Source organism: Equus quagga, chromosome 3, assembly GCF_021613505.1.
Source record: "Equus quagga isolate Etosha38 chromosome 3, UCLA_HA_Equagga_1.0, whole genome shotgun sequence".
Lineage (NCBI taxonomy): Eukaryota > Metazoa > Chordata > Mammalia > Perissodactyla > Equidae > Equus > Equus quagga.
In genome coordinates, this window is record NC_060269.1 from 102782718 (window position 1) to 102803459 (window position 20742).

General features: G+C 36.7%; 1 protein-coding gene across 1 annotated transcript; it reads left to right on the forward strand.

The window, feature by feature from the left end:
• The first annotated feature begins 1105 nt into the window (after positions 1-1105).
• On the forward strand, positions 1106-20281 carry LOC124237507 (transmembrane protease serine 11B-like protein). The gene is made up of 10 exons (XM_046657216.1): positions 1106-1183; positions 6953-7068; positions 12524-12642; positions 12741-12808; positions 15140-15300; positions 16293-16331; positions 16869-17043; positions 17803-18062; positions 18536-18678; positions 19514-20281. The coding sequence occupies exons 1-10, from the start codon at positions 1176-1178 to the stop codon at positions 19673-19675; spliced, it is 1251 nt and encodes a 416-aa protein (XP_046513172.1). The 5' UTR covers positions 1106-1175; the 3' UTR covers positions 19676-20281.
• The last annotated feature ends 461 nt before the right edge of the window (positions 20282-20742 follow it).

The window sequence follows — 20742 nt, forward strand, 5'->3', positions numbered from 1 at the left end:
TTATCCTGAACACAGTTGAGAATTTTCAAGATTTTTAAATAAAGAAACATCATGAATGTGTGTTTTTGGAAGATGAGTCATGCCAGTTAATATCATCATTCAGGTTTCTGCTCAAAAGCCTCCTCCTCAGAGAGGCCTTTCCCAACCACCCTAAAGATAGCCACCCCACCACTACCTCTCCACACAGCACTTTCCATTCAATTACTCTGCTTTATTTTCTTTATAGCATGTATAAATATCTCATATTAAATTATGTATTTACTATTTTCTTGGGTGCTCATCTTTCTCACTAGAATGTAAGCTCAATGAGGCAAGAATTTTATTATACACATTATTATTTCTACTCCTAGGAACAATGTGTAGCCTCAGGAAGTCCATGAAAAATATTTCTTAAATAAATGAATGAATGGAGTGAGTGGATGGTTAAAGTTATGAAAGATGGTGCCTAGAAGGTAGATATTTGTATCCTAAATATCTAAATGACCTCCAGATTTTTTGTTTTCATAAGAATTTGGTGTGTCACCCAAAAACTTAATCCATATTCACTCAGTAAAAGAACTCTCAACTGGATTAATTAGTTCCATTTCCTATAAAGAATTACCAAAATAGAACTGATATTTCTTATACCAAAATCTAATTCCATCTGTAAACCCATTCCTACAAAAGTATGTGACTATGTATTGAGTCACAGTGAGAATTTTTAGATTGAGCATGTTTCAGAACAGTAATGCTGTAGTAGAATTACTGTATGAAATAAACACCATGTATTTTATCATTTGTCAGAGACTGCTCTGCCGGACACAGCTGGTTTCACTGGGGAGGAGCTCTGTATCATGAAAGGGCTGGACGGAACCTGAGTCAGAACACTGATTCACCAATCTCTGCTGGTACTTCTTGGGTGGACCCCTCAGGTGACCAATCCAAGTTATGCCTACTGTCTTTTTCTAAGTATCCGCTCAAAGAGAATTTCTTCCTTTAAACCACAGATCCACACTGTCATCAACACTTGTTAAACAAGTTTCCTTTTAATTGCTTTCTGCTATTGCACCCAGCCCTTAAAATCCCAAGTATCATTGTGGTTAGTACATTTACCTGAGAACCACTCATCAGGACAAAAGAAGCGCGGAAGTTTTCTTTATCTTTATTACCATCAACAGCCATTATATCAGCACATTATGTATAGGTAAGTGGAGATTTACTTGCCTAAAATTCTGACATAAATAGAATTAACACTGTTTCTCCAATATGACTCCCACCCAAAAGTTGCAGTAAAATAACCAAATTTACGGGGGAGTTTGTAACTTTTCCACAGCATTTTGGATTTCCTGCATGGAGAAAACCCTATTGCATACAAGTATCTGTGTCTGGAATCTGTAGTTTTGTGTAGTGTTTTGGGGAGTGCTTCAGAAAGGTAGGATGCAGCTTAACATCCTGCAAAAAAAAAAAAAATAATATGAATGTGCGACTGTTGTAAAGTGGAGAGAAGGAAGCAGAGAGAAAATTTTCTTCTCTTATAAATCAAATGTTAAATTGTTACTGGTAGTGATGATGATTACGACTCCCTTGTATTTGTTTAACATCTTGTGCTTTTTAAAATGCCTGTGTGAATATTGTCTTTAATCTCACAGTACCATTTCTTCATAGGTGTTCTCTGTAGAATGAGACATAAAACCATGTATTTTTATCTACAAAATGTTCGTGAACTAGAATAGTATAATTATGTATATATATACATATGTGCTGTTTATCTTTAAAGTAGCTAAGTAGATAAATACGTTCAGTGAACAGTGATCATTAATGCCATTTTAAAAATATACTTTGAGCTCCCAGGGTGCTTTCATCAAAATATATGCAATAGGCAAAATTAAGTGAAACCAATTATAAAATATTTAACACTCAGGGGCTGGCCCCATGGTGTAGTGGTCGGGTTTGCCTGCTTCACTTTGGTGTCCCGGGGTTCCTGGGTTCTATCCTGGGGTGGCCCCACACATCGATTGTCAACCATGCTGTGGTGGCCTCTCATATACAGGATAAATGAGGATTGCCACAGCTATGGGCTCAGGACCAATCTCCCTCTCCCCCACCTCCCCCAAAAAAGAATAAAATATTTAATGTTCAGATAACTGTGAAATATAAATGCATATCTTACACAAATATTTCTTTAAAAATGTGCCTCTTGAGTCAATAGTTGAGCCTTTTAAGACACATATATATTTTCACAATATCAGTTTTTATATAAAAGTGTGATTAGAAAAAGCATACTCACTGTGATAGCGTATATACTAAAAACATTTTTTTCTCGAACTAAAGTAAATAATTTATTTTTGTGTCGTTTCTTTATTAAAGATATCATATTATTCCCAACCCTGATGTTTTCATATTAGCCACATCTCTGATCTATCAGTAAAGAGTGGTCATACACATCTAAAAGTGGAGAGGAAATAGCATGATTGTTTCGTTTTGTTTTATTTTATTTAGAAGATAGTCATCACCACTATGCTTGGTGGATGATATTTTTTTGTTTATAGGGCACCTCCTCCTTCTCCTTTGACGTTTTGACACTTGTATGAAGTCCTAACGTGAAAGATTTCAAAGGATTAAGCCATTGTTTCTAAGCACTCCTAGTTACCTAGGAAACGGTTGAGCCCTAATTGAGTGGTTAGCTTCCGACAGTGGGGCCTTAAACTGATTTCCCAGAGGAGCTTGGAGGCATTTGGAAACATGGTTGATTCTGCGGGTGCATGTGAAGAGATCTTACTCAATCTCGTGGTTGCACATGGGTGCCTGAACGATGAATCGACAAGAGGAAGAAAAGGAACACTAGAAGCGGAAGTCAAGACTTCAAAACCACATTCACCAGTTTCAATTTTTCTCTTAGGGTTAGTTCTATAGGATGGAATGGGAAAGATCTCAGAAGAAAGCTGTATTTTAGATCCTTGTCAAGGTAGCATTGAGGGTTCATGGCCAGGAGTTTTGTTTTTATGGCAAGACATAATCGATATTCTGTATCCTTTTCCAGTAATTCCCCTTATGTGATTATTCAGAAAAATTTTCACTGTGGACTACCAGAAATATTAGCTTAATAGCTGAGTAATTATTCTGCCTGGGAAGTCTGTCATTTTTAAGCAGATATTTAACCTATGTTATGATTTGTAAGATCTTTAGGTTATGAGTTAAAGGTAGGTACAACCCAGAGAAGCATCTAGGCTGGTAACAAGCTATAATCAAAATGGAAAGAGAGGATAAGGAATGTAGATATAAAATTCCACCGTGTTTTCAATGAAAGACAGTTGAAAATTAGAAAGTTATTTCAGTGTCTGGATGAATTCTAAGGCAATTTATTTGATCATATTTTAGTATGTTTAGATTTATTCCTGTTCTTACAAGAATACAAATTCCTAAAAGAAATTGCATAGATGAAAGAAAAAAAAATTGCCCAAGTTTATATGAAGTCTTTTTCTGAGGTAAAGTTTTAAAAATAAAACCAGTCAATATAAGAAATGTGTTAACATACCCCCTATTAAGAGATTACTAGGAAAAAAAGCAATTAGTCACAGTTCATGGGAGACAGAAAAGTAAAGAAAGGGTGTAGAGTAAAGATCAGAGAACCAAGCAATGAGCAAAGCAGTTTTGGTGGAGCTGAATGCTTGTGAGATGAGGTAAGTGCTTACCCATCACTGAAAGGTGAACAACATTTTGGAATTTGACAGTTAAGAAACATATGCTGACAATTTTAAGTCTTTTGAGAGATATCAAACAATGAGACTGTGAAATTCAGGGGGTGTATGAAAAAATTGACATAAATTAATTGTAGTTAGGATGGAAACAAATGTTTGCCTTGGAAAGAGAGATATCAATTTTTTCTGCAATATTCTATATAACAAGCACTATAATATACTAATCGAGCTTCGCAGCTTTGTGTGTTCTCTGTTTTTGGATGACTCCTAAGTTTACATCCCAACTATGGTTCCTCAGTTAACTACCAGTCTGATATTTCTAATTGTGTACTGGAAATTTAAATATCTTTCAAACTCAAGATATAAAATATTTACCATTTTTCTCCCCATTACCTCTTCTAGATTTCATTTTACTCTTCTTTACGTCTTGAGGTAAAATCTTGTGTCACCTTTAACATATTCCCATCCTTTAGCGATATAGCTAATTAGTTACCAAGTTCTGACAAATATTCTACAACAAACTTTCTCAAATTCATCGCTGTCTTTCTTGTCTTGCTACTATCATCAAGGATCCCATCACTCCATTCCCATGGATTACAGTAGCCTCTTTCCTCATTGGCCCTTCCCTTTCATTGTTTCTCCCTCCTTTAAACTATCACCACACAGACTGCTCAAGATTCATCTTAAGCACTACAAGTCCTCAAGTAAGTCATTTCCACAGGATAAAGTCAAAACTCTTCTGATTAGCATTGAACGTTTTCCATAATCTGTATCCTTCTGATCTATCTATCCTCATGATCTAGTTGATCTTGACATCTCTTAGCTTCCTTCATTCACTCCTTCAACAAATATTATCTATAACGTACTAGACACCACACTCTGCCCTGGATATAAAACAACAAATAGCAACATGGTCCTAGACAAAACATGGTCATGACTAAAGATGAAAAGACTGCCATATGAACATAAAAATTACTCTCAATGTAGATCCATAATAGGGTAACTATGGATGACCTCAATAAGGAGGAGATGACAGAGCTGAGAGAGAAAGTTTGAGTGGAAGCTCACTGGGTAGACTTGGCATGGATGTTTTAGGTAGAAGGACCAGAGTGTGCAAGGACATAGAGACACGAAATAATCTGATTGTCCATGGAACTCTGAGTCGTTTGAAATGGCTAGAACATAGCTTAGAAACATAGATTGGGGAGTGAGATGAGCTGTGGAGAGGTTGGCCTAAGACAAAGGCACAGTTTATTTATAGAAACATGAGGAAAAAGCAGTGCAGACTACAGAGGAAGAGAAGTTCACAAATGTGATGATGGGTTGTAAATATCCTCTTCCTGTGCCTTCCATTTTCTCAGTGGACTAGGAGGTTAGGTTATCAGCTAAGATTGAGGATGAGGTAGATGGTGCTGGAGGCTTGAGAAAAAAGGATAAGTATGAAATATTTTTCAAAGAGAGTGAAAAAACATCAATAGAGAATGGATTAAAAAAAAATCTTGTTCTCGTGAAAGCATCAACCCAATTTATTTTTACCCAATACATCACACACACTGTCCCCAATGCTGCTTCTAATTTGAAAAACTGGTTGATATTCCCTGGACAGAGTAAAATTTATCAATATTTTTCCATGAAGATAGCACATAGTTTAGTGAGAATCTGCATCACCGGGAGTATTAAAGAGCAAACTCTCAGGTCCCTCCAGGAATTCAAATTTACTAGATCTGAGGTAGATACCATAATCTGCATATTTAACAACCGCTCTCAGGTGATTTTGACTAAGGTCATCCTCCAATCACACTTGGAGGTGCCCCAATATTTAAGACAAAAGCTCAATGTCTTTGCATGGCATCAAAGTTTCTTCTTGTTGTTGCCTCTCTCTCAGTCAGGATTCTCCAGAGAAACAAAACCGATAGGGTATCTCTTACTCTTTCTCTTTCTCTCCAGATAGATACAGATATAGCTAGATAGATATAGATATGTAGGCGTATAGATATACATGATATATAACCAATAGAGTCGATTGATCTATCAGTCTCTCTCTCTCTCTCTAGATTGAGAGAAAGATTTTATTTTAAGGAATTGCTTCACACAGTTGTGAGGTTGGCAAGTCTGAAATCCATAGGACAAGCTGGCAGCCTGGAAATTCATGTAGGATTTCTGTTATACTCCTGTGGCAGAATTCCTTCTTCTTCCAGAAGCCTCAGTTTTAGCTCTTAAGGTTTTCAACTGATTGGATGAGGCCCACCCACATTATCAAGGGTAATCTCCTTTACTTAAAGTCAACTGATGATAAATGTTTATCACAGCTACAGAATATCTTCATGGCAAAATGCAGACTAGTGTTTGATCAAGCAATTTTGCACCATAGCCTAGCCAAAGCTGACATAAAATTAACCATCATGCTGTGTAACTTTATCTTTTGGACAATTCATGACTCAGAGTTTGCTGCAAGAAAATTGAGTTGATGGTCAATATTTGAGCACTGCATATTGTTCCCTGTTTTTCTAGACTGTCTTTTCAAGCCTCTTTGTCTGAAAAGTTCCCACAAATCCCTGTTTCAACTTAGGCAGGGGCTCTCAACACATGTTTGTTGTCTAAATGAAACAGTGAAAATATCTAACTTATTGTTGGTTGATCACAGCATGCTTTACTACAAAAGATCTCTTTGAAACCACAGCCATAAAAAAACTGGTAAGAGAGATGGACACTGCTCTGACTCAGTACAGCACTTCATGTTTATGTGTATTCTTTGTACATAATAAGGACACAATAAATAAAAGAGCATCATGATTATACTTTAAAAATTTATGATAGGCTTAGGCATAAAGAACTCCTAAGACATTTCCATTCCCCACTCTTCTCCTCCCTCGCACCTCCCACTGGCAAGTTCTTCACTTACTGATACTCACTCTGTCACTACATGCATGGAAGGGAACCAGATGCTAAGTATAGATAACTTGGTGCCAACCGTAATACTCCTGAAAAGCAATTTTACAGCACAGATCCGAATAGGCTCAACCATAAGCTTTAAGGTAAGCCCACAGGCTTGCTTTCTTCCCCTCCCTCCCTCCCTTCTTCTCTCCCTTCCTCCCCTCCTCTATACCTTTTCTTCCCTTCTTCCTTCCTTCCCACTTTCCTTCTTCAAATTTATTTTGCTACTACTGTGTCTAAATTGTGAAACTTCTAGGGATGAGCAAGAGGAGAGAAATAAAGATTGGAAACAACTGTGATTTCTCTGATATATCCTTCATATTCATATCCTTTCCTTGCAGACCAGTCACAGCTTCCCGTACATCTTTGCCACTATGGATGATTGCCCTCGTTGTGCTCGGAGTGTTGGCAATCCTGGGAATAACTATTGGTCTCCTGGTTCATTTTCTGGCAGTAGGTTGGTAAAGGATACGTTTTTAAGTGTTTCAGCTTGTTGTAAACTTTATTTCCATTTCTGTAAAAAAGACAATTGCAAACAATGAATTATCTCCCTTTGAAATGGCCATTAATGACCCCAGATCCAAGAAACAAGTCCTGTTAACATTTGCTAAATACTGTATTACAGATATTTTTTTGAATATACACAGGTAAAAGAGTGTATACCATATCGAGATACAAATGCATAGATAGGTAATCGATAGGCCGAAAAAGTACTGTAAACATGGTATACTATTCGTTATTTTATAATTAAAATATTAAACTTATTTTACATGAAGAAGAGAAACCAAAGAATATTGAATTTCAAGTAATTTTTCTTGATAACAAAGATGTTAATTTAAAAAATCCTCTTAACATAGATTTTAAAAAGTTTGAAAACGTGAGAAAAGTTAGACTTATTTTTTAAAAACCAAGTCTTTTAACTTTAGACATTATCTTATTTATATCCTGCTATGAAAGGAAAGAAAATTAGCATACTTGCACTTCTCATTTTTCTCCAACACTTCCCAGTAGTTTGTTAGAAATATTATTCTTTTTACCCTGTCAACATTTATAACACTTTTTTCTGGCTTGTAATTATAATTACTACATTTGTTTAGTTTTGAATATATGTTTATATGTATTTAAATGGAGCATATGCTCACCATCAACTCTTTTTTCATGACTTTGCCATGGATTAAGCTTGGAATTTTTTCCTCCAAAGCTATGTATACTCATAATCTAAAAAGTCAAATTGGCAGAGCTTTTTTATGAAAAAAACAGCTCCTCCTCCACTACCCCTATTTGCCATTTCTCAGAGGCAACCGCTTTCAATTCTTTAACTTGGTTCTTAATATTGCAATATCCTAATTTTTCAGTTGTTGGTATTATCTATGCACTTTCTACTGCATTGATGCAGTCTATTTATTGATGAGCATTTACACTTATTCACACCCTAACTATATGGCTGTGACTAGGGATTTCCTATCAGCAGCATCCTGGGGATTACTTTCAATTGTCTGTTGGATTTAATACCCTAATGCCTGGATTCCATATTTCCTTTTCATTATTTTATTTGCTCAATTGTGGTGGAATGTATACTCCAGGAGCTTTCTGGGAAGTATGCATTTTTTACAACTCAAATGTCTGAAAATGTCTTAATTCTACTCTTAATCTTAATTAATAGTATACACTTCAAGGTTGGAAAAAATTTTCCCTCTGAAGTTTGAGGCTAACGCACTATTGTCTTTTGCTTTCAAATTTTCTGTCAAGAAGTCTGATGACATTTTGAGTCTAGAGCTTTTGAGTGAAATCTTTTCTCCTACTCTCTGAATTTACATACTTCAGTTCCTGAAAATTTTTTTGGAGTATTTCTTTGATGATTTCCTGTACTCTTTATTTCTGGAGCTCTTATAATTTGAATAGTAGGCCTCCTTAATATTACCTCTAATTTTCTTATCTTTTCCTTTCTATTTTCCATCCTTCAGGGCTTTAAAAATGACTTTCTTAGTCATTTCTCAAATTTAGTTTCCAATTCTTCTATTGATTTCTTTATTTCTGCTGTTATATATTTATTGGCTGAAATAGTTCTTTATTATCTGGATATTCTTTTATATAACATCTTGATATTAAATCTTCTCTGAATATAACAATTTGTTTTAATTTTTAGTCTCTCTCCTCCAAGATTGTCTCTGTTTCTTTTGACAGTATTTCATATTAGATACTTTTCTCAAATATATGTTGATCTTTTAGTGTCTGCTAATATTTAAGATTCGGGATTAAAGAGCTAACTGGAAACTCTCTATGAAAGAAGTGTCTGTTGAACAATTGCTTTTGCTATAGACTGTTCTATGTAGGTTGTTTTGCTGAAAGAATCCAAGTTACCAGTATATTTAGGTCTTTTCTCTTGCATTGGTCAGAATTCCCATCTCGGGGAAAAAGCTACCCTTGTTTGGTGTGGATACATTTCTGGCTGCTAGCTTTCTGTAGTCAAGTTGGGAAAAAAAAATCCAACATATAAATTTTGAGTATAGTGCACCTGCCCTCAATTGTGTCTCAGTTTCCCTGACCTAAAAACCTCAGAGATTGGGCAAAAGACTTGGATCTAGCTGTTTCAACCAATCTTGCTACTTTTAATCACACTTCCACCCCTACTTCCAGAAGTTCTTGGTGCCATTTAGGGTTCTTTGGTTTAAAATGACAAAAATCTTTGCTTTCTCCACTGTAATACTTTTTGTCCTTTAAATTCACCAAGTCCAATCTGTCTTAGAGTTGTGTTCATCCTGCATCAATTTTTCTTAGAACACAATGGGCCTTTTTAAGCTACTGACTCAAATTCATTTGTTCAGTTCTTTTTTCAGGAATATCAAATATGCATTTGTTGGATCTCCTCTGCCTCTCATGTTGTTCATTCCCTCAGTAATAATTTTATATTGTTTTCCTTTTCCATTTCATTCTTTTTCTTTTGCTCAGGCTTGTCCTCCATGTCACAAAATTTTGAATCTATATCCATTGTTTCCAATGTGGCTTCCGTCTGTGATAGTCTTATTTTTCTCTTTCATTTATTTCTTTTTTTTCCTGAGGAAGATTAGCCCTGAGCTAACATCTGTGCCAATCTTCCTCTGTTTTATATGTGGGTCGTTGCCACAGCATGGATGACGAGTGGTGTAAGTCCATGCCTGGGATCCGAACCCATGAACCCAGGCTGCTGAAGCAGAGCATGCTGAACTTTACCACTAGACAATGGGGCTGGTCCCTTCTCTTCCATTTCCTTACTGAATTCTGCAGTTTTTCTTCCTCACTGAATTGTAGTATGTTGTTGAGCTCTTTTTTTCTGTAATATCTTCAAGATAATGGGAACTAGTTGTTAAAACTCTTTTTTCCTTTTTTCCTTGATAATTCATCTTCTAATTTTTGTTTACTTTCTGTCCTCCTTTGGCTTTTTTCCCCTTCAGCATCTATATACAACTTCTCTACTGGATCCTTTGTAATTATTATTTACTCTTCTTGATCTGGGCATGATGTTTTCTAACAAATACTATGGGAAGTGAGTCTAGGGGTGGCTCATAGGCTGAAGAAGTTTGCAGCTTATATTTTCGTTTGTCATCTCAAACATTCTCTTATCCACTCTGTTATTTTCTTCAACACTAGGGCAAATTTACCTTCAGTTTTTAACACTTAGGAAGCTAGGGTGGCCCTGAGGAAAGCTCCTCAATTTACAGACTCTCTGAAATATGATATAGTGATCCTGACTTCCTTCCTTTCTCCACCTCAGCTTACCTCTAGCAGCTTGCTTCAGCTGGGAGATTAGATCATATATAATAAAAATGGCACACTGGTACGGTTTCGCTTTTATTTTTGCTGCTCCCGTTCTGCAATGTTAAAATAGATCTCTAGAGAAATATTCCTTATGTTTTTTCCAAAACCTGTAGTCTTATTACTTAAATCACAGAATTGTTGAAACTTTTAGAAAAATTTTCGTTCAACTCGTGAGGAGATGTATCTCTGATCTATTTCACTCCTCACCTTAGTGTATATTTCACAGCTTTTGTCATGCTTGTTTCATGGTTTTCAGTTTGGAGTTGTGGCTGTTTTCTTCCATTTCCTTGAAATTGAGACTTCCACCCTTATCTTTTGTTCTTTTTCTGGGCCTAGAGGCAGGAGAATGTAGAAGAAGTGCTTTACTCTGTCAGCTTTAAATAGAAGTGTTCTAATAATTCATTCTTAAACTCTGTTATTGCACCCAGAGCACTCTTAGTACAAACAAACAAAAAATTTTGTGTGTGTTTAAGTTTTAAATTTTCTTTACAGAAATAAGTTAGAAGCAATCAAGTCATGGAAAGTTGTAACACAATTTCCTTCTTTCTGCCCCTATCCATCTTTCTCAATTCATATTGGCATTTGAACCATTTATAGAGATGGGAATGTTAATCGTATGGTGCAAGTATGTCTTATCAATATCCCATCCCTAAGAGGTTACTTTCCTCTCATCAGGTACCAGCAGAGCACAATGGCTGTATTCAGTGAACCTAACATAGTGAGCAATCTCAGTGGCCCATTAAGCTTGCTGCTTAGAATTAAAATAAGAATAGGATACTGAAGAGTTGATTTCCTTGGTCTAGAGTATGGTTTCTTAGTCTTAAATGTCCTAGACATTAAATATTCAGTTTATCCGCTGGCCTTGGGAAAGTGCTCCATACAGTTATAATAAAACTAGTTTGTATCTTGCCAATATATTTATTTACATTGAAGAATGTTCATGGCTGCCTAATTGTTGTAATAGGTAGAAATATTTAGGAATCTAAATGAAGAACTGAAGGATGCGTTGTAAGTACTGAATTATGAAAAAGGAAGTTGAATAGTTTCAAGGTCTACTTTTTGCTACTTACGGTAAAACCTAATAAACTACCATTGCAAAGCCTGGTTTCTATGGTAAAAGATCCATGACATATAGAGAAGCAAACTACAATTAACAATGTTCATTCACAAATTATTGTTTAAACAACTCATTTTCAGCATTTTGTTTAGAGCTTTCTGACTTCTTTTTCCATCACCTCTCTCACTGTAAAATATTTTCACCACATTTTTAATGGCAAGTCATGTTTTATTTTAATTATGGTGTCTGCCTTCTCTGAATTCATATAGAACTTGTAGTTGAACAATTACCTTGATCATTTAATTATATCCTTATTAGTACCTCACAAGTAATGATTTCATCCATATTGAGCCTATCTCTTCCACAAGATGGTCTTCAAAAGCAATGATCATATTGCAAAATAATATTAGCATTTATTTAGTGCTTATTATATGCTAGCCACTGTTATTACATAGTATGTAGCATATTCCTAGGTGCTTAATATTTATGATATATTAGAGGTAAGATATATCATATATCAAATAGTTTAGTATCTATGAAAATTTAGGAAAGCAATGTAATGGATTAGGTATGGGCTTTCGAATCAGACAGATCAAGTTTTGATTCTTGGCTTTTCTTAGTAGCTATATGATATTGGATAAGTTACTGAATACCTCTGAGATTACATTTATCCTGAAAAATGGGTATGCTTCATATGGTTTTTTACAAAGTATCTTCACATAGTAGACACTTAATAAATGGTAACTATTTTGATTCACAATCTGGCAATTGATTATTCTACACAGAAATCTCATTTCTAGTATATAGGTCTATCTATCTCAATAAAGATGTCACTGTTCTTTCTGACCTTTGTCTGATATATATCTGGTCCATTCTTAGTCTTGTAAACACTTTCCACAGTGCCCTGGTTATCTAGTCAATTGTGCCAGAAAGATTCATAGGGTTTATCAATATTTAATATGAGCACAATACATATTAGTTGGGATTACTATGTAACCTACATCTGGATTTGAAATCCATTTCACTTAAATAATTCTTGGATCATTTCTTTACCTCACAGAAAACACAACCTATTATTATCAAGGTAGCTTCAAAGTGCTGAACATTCCATATAATAGAAATTATGAAAGGGAGACATCACCAGAAAATAACTATCTTAGCAAAATTCTTGAGACTAAGGTAAATTAGTATTTTCCTATATTTATTTAATTGCTAATTTTCTAAATTGTAAATGTATTATTGGAATTTGACATTTGACTCTATGTTCTCTTTAACAGATGGTTGATGCATTTCAAAGCTCTAACATTTACAGACAATATATCAATGCTCAAGTCATCACACTGGTGTAAGTAACTAACAATAACAATCAGAAAAGAGATCAATACATCATACATACTGAAGTATACCATTATACTTCAAGTTCCTCTGTAAAAAGAGTCTATTGATATGTTACAGTCATTAGCCAATGAGTGACTAATGTTCAGCATTATCTTTAGCTGATTAATTGGTCAGTATAAGACCAAAGCAAAGATCAAACTATATAGTTGAGTTCATTAGATCTACGAGAATGTATCAATCCTTAAATTATGGACGACATATCCCTCTGGTTTCTTAAGTTTTTATGTCCAACAAACATTAGATGGTACCTTAGACCAACATTTGATGCTATAAGATTTTTATTAGCAGTAGCATGAATACAGACCCTGTTTCCTCACGTCTTTGTACCTCCAAGTCAGCTAAACACCTTGTAGAACTGCCCTAGAGTTCGTATAGGGTAGAAAAGAGCATATCAACACCAGTGTTTCATGCCAAGGAAATCTTTCTAGTCACAATAACAAAAAGTGAAACAGCCGAGCTGTGTTCCCTGCATGTGGGTTTGGAGTAGCATGGAATAGCAGAGGGAGCCCCAGAATAGGAGTTAGATAGCCTGAGCCCAGCCTTTGCCACTTAGCAGCTCTAGAGCCTGGCTCAAGTCACTATATCACTTTGAGTCTGCCCCTCTATCTGTGAAATATTGATAATAGCACCTACACTGTCTCCCTCATAAAACTGTACTCAGGATCAAAGAAGATCACGTGTGTGGAAATATTTGCAAATAAACACATTTCAAATGAAAGCAATTATTGCTTTTACCTTAATCAATGCCACCAGACTATGTCTTCCCTTCTTTCCCTGCTCCTGGAACTCTTGGAATTGCAGAATTGATCAAGATCTCAACTAGCATTAACCTTAAGGGCCAACTTTAGTATTGGAAAGAAATGGGAGACTAAAATTGAAGGACCATTTATCGCTCAAAGGTGACCACAACCACCAGAAGTCTCCCGCTTTGTTTTCCCATGCCTGTATCTTCAGGATTCTATAAGAAGCCTGGGCCCATAGGAAGTGATGGAGAGGCTACAGGACAGAGGTTTTGTTTTTGGCACACCCTGCTACAGTAATCAAACTTCTGTGAGCTGAGTACTCCCTAGGAACGATTATTGATTTATATGCCAAAATTTTGGTCATCTGTAAGAGAGACCCAGAGCATAATAATGCCACTTCAAATACTAGCCTTAGGGCTGTTTGACAATTCCTACATGTCCGTTGTTTAGCCTCTTGGGCTGCTCACATTTTCCCAATCCCAACCAAATCTGGAGTGAATACCACAGTCAGGTTAATCTTCCTCGATCATGGGTTTTACTCAACAATTAATCTTTATTGCTACGTCTTGACTGGAATTAAAGGTCCTCTTCCATCTGAGCTCAGTCTCCTAGACACTGTTGTCACTGGCTGACTGATTATAGGGAGACAGAATACATAGCATGGAGAGCCCAGGTTATGGAGTCAATTGACCAAATCTGGATCATAGTTTAGTAGCTGTGTCATTTTGAGCACATTAGGTGATCTCTCAGAGCTTCAATTTTTCCTTGTCTATAAAATGAAGATAATGACACTTATGCTGCAGTGTTGTGGAGACTATGTGTGATAATAAATGTGATAACAAAGTACCTGGAACACAGCAGATGCTCAATAAATGCTAATTAATATTATTGCTACTCAGTTATTCTGGAGTACTATTTCTCCTCTTCTCTACCTGATGAAATTTTTTGCTTGATGATAAAATAGCAATGAGAATACTTTAAGGTTCAGTGTGTATGTCACCATTTCCATGAAAATTTCTCTGATCCTTTAAGTAAAAAATGACATCATTCTTCTGACTATCTGCAATAAGATAACTATCCGATCATTTCTGCCTCATTAAGTACAATCATTTGTATACATATTTTATCTTACCTGGAAATCTGGAAATTCCTTGAGGGTAGGAACCATGTGCTAGTCACCCTTGTGTCACCCAACAGCACCTAGCCCAGACACTTGGCTATAGCAGTTACTCAATAAATAAACTGATGAATACATTAATAAATGATCCCAGTTCTTATGCAATACTTCTACTCTGTGCCTCAGGTCTTTCTTAGTTTTCAGATTGTAGAACTGCTTGTCCTCTAAACTGAATAGTATAGCTGCATGCACACTGTCACCAAGTAAATGGGCAGATAAATGATCCTGTGATTAACCTAAAGTGAAGGTGCTCTACAAACCCATAAAAAAGCAGAAGGAACCAAGATATGAATGATCAGGGAATGATGAAGGAAATGCTATTTTTTAGCAACATATGAAAACTTTATGTTGTTTCCAGTCCTTATAGCAACAGTGTGACAGCACATATATGGCTGATGTTCAAGTCTCCCAGATCAATGAAGGAAAACACAAGAGGAAGAATTGAAAGCATCTTACGTCAGATGCTGAGGAATCCATCAGGATCCTTGACTACAGATCCTAATTCCCTTAGGGTCGTGGGTAAGCTTCTGTATGAGATGGGAGCAGTGTTACTTTCACCTTTTTTGTCTCTAACACATATCACATGCACCAGGCATAAAGCTGAACCTCAATATATATATTTTTTTCATATACTTTTTTGGTGAGGAAGATTAGCCCCGAGCTAACATCTGCTGCCAATCTTCCTCTTTTTTTTTTCGTCCACAAAGCCCCAGTACATAGTCGTATATCCTAGTTGTAGGTCATTCTAGTTCTTCTATGCGGGATGCCACCATAGCATGGCTTGATGAAAGGCATGTAGGTCCACGCCCAGTGTCTGAACTGGCAAACCCTGGGCCACCAAAGCGGAACAAGCGAATTTAACCTCTCAGCCATGGGGCCTGTCCCCTCAGTACATATTTTTTAATGAATAAGTCTGTTTCACATCAGAGAAATAATTTGTATTCTTCATTATTAAAATCATATTCAAATCATAATAATGCCACACCTTAAAATTGTTTTTGGGGTAAAAAAGTTGCTTCTCATTCTAAAGCAAATAGTAAGACTTTGAACAGTCTTTATAAATGATGGTGTATCTTGCTATTCTTTTTATGATCTCCTTTAACTTTGAAAAGTAGCACACAATCTGTCGTTATAAGGCAGATCACTTTTTTAAAGTTATTTTTGTGCACTGACAGGAATCAGGTTCACTGTGGGTCTTCTTGTTCTTCTAAGGAAAGATACTGGCAATTTTCAACTCTAGATAACATAGAGTACAGTTCCAATTAGAAAAATATAAGTCGCTCATGTGGGACCATGAAGATGTTATTTCCATATTATACATTCACATATAGTAAAACAACAATTAAAATAAACCAAGATTCTCTCCTTTCCAACAACATTTCATCCTGAGATTCCAAATTCTTTCTGGAGACCTCTGCACTGCTGAACCTTTGATCCTACTCCATTGGCCCCAGGGTCAGTGGAGTAATGCTAGGTATTAAATTTACTATGGGCTTTTTGTTCTATTTCAGAAATCAATAAGGTCAATGCGGAAAAGATTATCAACAACCGTAAGTTCAGAAACTTTTTGATTAAATGTGTGAGATGATCTAAAACACAGCAGTCAAGATTTGTTACTCTTGGCCAGGCACAATTCTAAGTGCTTTACATATAACTCATTTAATGCTCACGGTAATTCTAGAGATAAGTATTATTATTAATCCCATTTTAGAGATGAGGAAACTGAAGCACAAACAAGTGAAACAACTTGCCCAAATTCATCCAGCTTATAAATGGTGGGGCCAGAATTCAAACCAAGGAGCCTGGTTGCAGAGACCATGGACTTAACAGTGACTTTATCTACCTCCCACAGCTTTTGTATTCTCCAAGGCTGAAGTGTCTTGGAGATACTATGCTGGGTATGCAGGTGATTCTGCAGATGCTAGTGATTTCTGTGCAGATTACATTCTGTTCTAATAAAGACCTTGTCAGTGCAGGATATTGTCAGATAGAACCATACAAGAATAACTCAGCTCACTGTTGGCTTTGTAATCAAGTAAGCAGTGTCTTCCTATTCTCAGTGGAACAAAATTGACTCTTTCTGACAGGTTGTGGGAGACGAGCAAGGATGTCAGCTACATATGATAGAGTCAAGGGAGGTTCCAGTGTTCAGGAAGGAGAATGGCCATGGCAAGCAAGTGTCAAAAAGAATGGCCAGCACTACTGTGGGGCGTCTTTGATCAGTGAAAGATACCTGGTGACTGCAGCTCACTGCTTTCAAAAGTAAGTTCATCATGTTGCCCAAGGCTAGGGATGCCAATGGCCCTGGAACAGTTCCAGTTTGCATCTGTTATGCCAGTTTAATTATCAGTAGCACTCCCTCTCATTCTTAAAAGTGTCCTGGTTTGGAAGATAAAGTCTTTGGTAAGCCAATCTAAGGCTTTCTTATCTAACCAGTAAAATTGGAAGAGTCATTCATTCTTGATACTACATTTTTTTCTTACATGATTCTTGTCTCTCATCACTTTATCCTCCAGACATCCCAAACTACTTGTAATTGCTAAAACACATATCCTGTTTCATACTTCCCTCCCCCTCTGCACATGCTGTCCCTTTCTCCTAGTCTTTTAGGCAAATACGACTCAGCTGTATGGTCTCATCCAAAAGATTACTTTCCTGAAGAAATCTTCCATTCCCTAGAGCAGGCAGATTTAAGTCCTCCTGTTTTGTGGTCCCAGTAAATATATACATAACCATTTAAGCAATTATAACCGCTTGTGTTTATGACCCTCTTTCATCAGATTTAAATTTCTTGAAGGCGTGGGCAATTTATTTTTATTTCTATATCCCCATTGCTTTACATAGTATACAGTGTAGGGATTCAAATGAGATTTTTAAAATGATTTAAAATATCATATTAAATCACTGCTGATGGACTACAGAGCAAAGAAATATTAGTGTCATGAAAAGAGTATAGTAGATGCAGGCCATATTTCTATTATTTTGAAATAAACGCAAAATACATGGTTTTTGTTTCTTTAGGTCACAAAATCCAAGAAACTATACTGTCAGCTTTGGCACTAGAGTAGTTCCCCCCTACATGCAACACGCTGTTCAAGAAATTATTATTCATGAAGACTACATCCAGGGTGAACATCATGATGATATTGCAGTCATACTGCTCACTGAGAAAGTTCCATTTAAGAATGATGTACATCGAGTTTGTCTTCCTGAAGCCACACAGATTTTTGCACCAGGCGAAGGAGTTGTTGTTACAGGATGGGGAGCACTTTCATACGATGGTAAGTCCAGTGAAAACTTAACATAGTGTGTAAAGTACAAAAACAACCAGAACCATTAGTGATCTACGTAGAGCCAAAGGCATCATTTACCTCCAAATGCCCACTACTCCCAGGCGATTCCTCAGGGAACGGTGCCTATGGGGTTATAATTTTGCAAATTGCCTTGGTTTGGAACATTCCAAAGAGACCAAGTTGGTTGCAGAAACTCCCTAACCTGGAGAACCTAATTGAGAAAGTTCTGGTCCAAAGATGTAAGAAGAGAGATAAGGACATAGAAAAGCAATGTTAGATATTTCAAGTCATTCTTTGAATGTTTCTTTTTCATTGGTTTGTGTGAGGGAACTGAGTGAACTTTTTCATCCTGAAAATAGGCAAGAGTCAAATATTAGCTTTATGCACAGAGGACAAAACAAAGTTTCCATCCTGCTCTGTTTCAGACAAGCTCTTTTGCTGATAACATTTACTTCATCTAGGTGAATACCCAGTGTTACTGCAGAAAGCGCCTGTGAAGATTATTGATACAAACACTTGCAATGCTAGGGAAGCATATAATGGCTTGGTACAGGACACAATGCTATGTGCTGGGTACATGGAAGGAAATATTGATGCCTGCCAGGTAAGTCTGGACGTTATTTACATTGACCACATAGTACATAGGTAACTGCAATTATTTTATGAAAATCATCAATATGGAGACAATTCTATGCTTCAATTAATTTGCGCTTTGACAATCCTGTCAAACTCACTCTCGGTTTTGGTACTAAAGTAGTTCTCCTCTACATGCGAAATGTGTTTATAGCGTTTAACAAATACTTATGTTGGACTTAACTCTGAGCCAAGCACTGACTGAAGTCCTTTACAAGTATTAATTCATTTAATCCTTATCACAACCTTGTGATGTAGGTACTACCATTATTATCATTTTATAGATGAGGAAACTGAGGCAGAGGAAGGTAAAGTAATTTACACAAGGTCCACAGCTAGTAAGTGGGAGAGCTGGCCTACAAACCAAGGTAGTCTAGCATCACAGTCCGTATTCGTAACTATATTTCAAGTAAGGATCAGTCTCAGAAATTTTTGAATTACTTCTGGTCCATTTCTCTTACCTTCTTAGCCTCCTCATGGCTAGGGTTCTGGCTGCTTTTCTCAGACATGAAGCTCCGTATTCAAAGTATTTCCATAATATATGTCTCCCAAAAGCTTTCTCATAGACCCAGACCTGGTAACTTATCAGTTCTTGCGTTCAAGGTTCAAGTCAACCCCAACAAGCCCCAGAGAATATATTCTGGCCAGTCTCGGTTGTGGTTGGCGTGCTGCAGGGATTGACACCATGTACCTTCCTGGGGTCTCTGTGAAGATGAATCACAAACTTCATCTGGTTTATCACTTAGTGTAAGTAAAGTATCTGGAAGAAAATTCTCATAATGATAAATATTCTCTGTTTTATTTAGGGTGACTCTGGAGGACCACTAGTTTATCCCAATTCTCGAAATATTTGGTACCTTGTTGGAATAGTGAGCTGGGGAGTCGAATGTGGTCAAATCAATAAGCCCGGCGTTTATATGCGAGTAACCGCCTACCGCAACTGGATTGCCTCCAAGACTGGTATCTAAGAGAAAAGCATGCATCACATAGCAACTGTCTTAGGTCCTTTTTGCCTGTTACTCCCAAGCCTTATTTAACATGCATTTTAAATTAGTGTGTACAATGGCAATTTTGAAAGAATTGTGGTCCTGAGGGAGTATTTATGAACTTTAGTTTTAAGCAGACTCTACGAGACAAAACAAGAAATCTCATGATTAGTCAAGGAAGACCTATGCAAAGAAATTACTCCTGTCAAAAATGGACTAATACTATTTGCTTTCTATTTCATGGACCTACATCATGATTATCTCAGCACAGCATAAAGTTCTTAGTTTTAGTATTCAGATTTTCTGGGATTATGAAAGTATGTCCTTGTCCATTGCAAGTAAGCAGATAGCTCTGCGAGAGACTGCAACTAAAACATTTTGAGGGTTGGGTTGGAACATGCTGTATCTGCCTTCTTGTCATAGCTTTTGTGGAAGAGGTGCGGTTGGGAACTAAGGCTGGTCAGAATTTAGGCACTGACTTAGAGTCTTTTATTTGTACTGGGGTCTCGATCAACTCTTGCAATCATTGTGAAATAATTACGTCATCCTCAAAACTAGGCAAGACAACACATTTTAGACTTACAGACACCAGGTACACTAATTCTTCAGTGTTGATACAGGTTTCTATGGAAATTCTTTATTTGTAACATCGATAAAAAGATGTAGCTAGGAACCATGAAAATGTGTAGTGTATTTTAATTAAAACAAATTTAAAAGTAGAGTGTCTTTGTTCAATATGAATTTACTTTCTTTCTTTTTGGTTTGTTTGTCTTCTTAAGAGTCTTTTGCAGGTGGCTTTTTCTCTTTCCCTTTTCTGTTATTATTCCTGTGGCTTGGGAGAGAGCTCCAGGGTGGTTAAAAAGCTACCTCAAGGCTGGGGGGAGAGGCTCCAGCAGGCCAGGGGGAGGCAGTGGATGGGTCCCTTAAAGGCCACTGTGCGTGGGAGGCTCCTGGTCATGTTTGAGGATGACGCTGAACTAGACAGGCTTGGGGCTGTCCAGCCTGCGGAGTTTGGTTAGGTGGTTGCCCATCTTCTGGATGAGTTTCAG

Excerpts from the sequence above, each read along its gene's own strand:
- LOC124237507 (XM_046657216.1), top strand. Across the intron at positions 7,069-12,523 it reads GGTTCATTTTCTGGCAGTAG|AAAACACAACCTATTATTAT; the intron begins GTTGGTAAAGGA and ends TTTACCTCACAG. Across the intron at positions 12,809-15,139 it reads GCTCAAGTCATCACACTGGT|TCCTTATAGCAACAGTGTGA; the intron begins GTAAGTAACTAA and ends TGTTGTTTCCAG.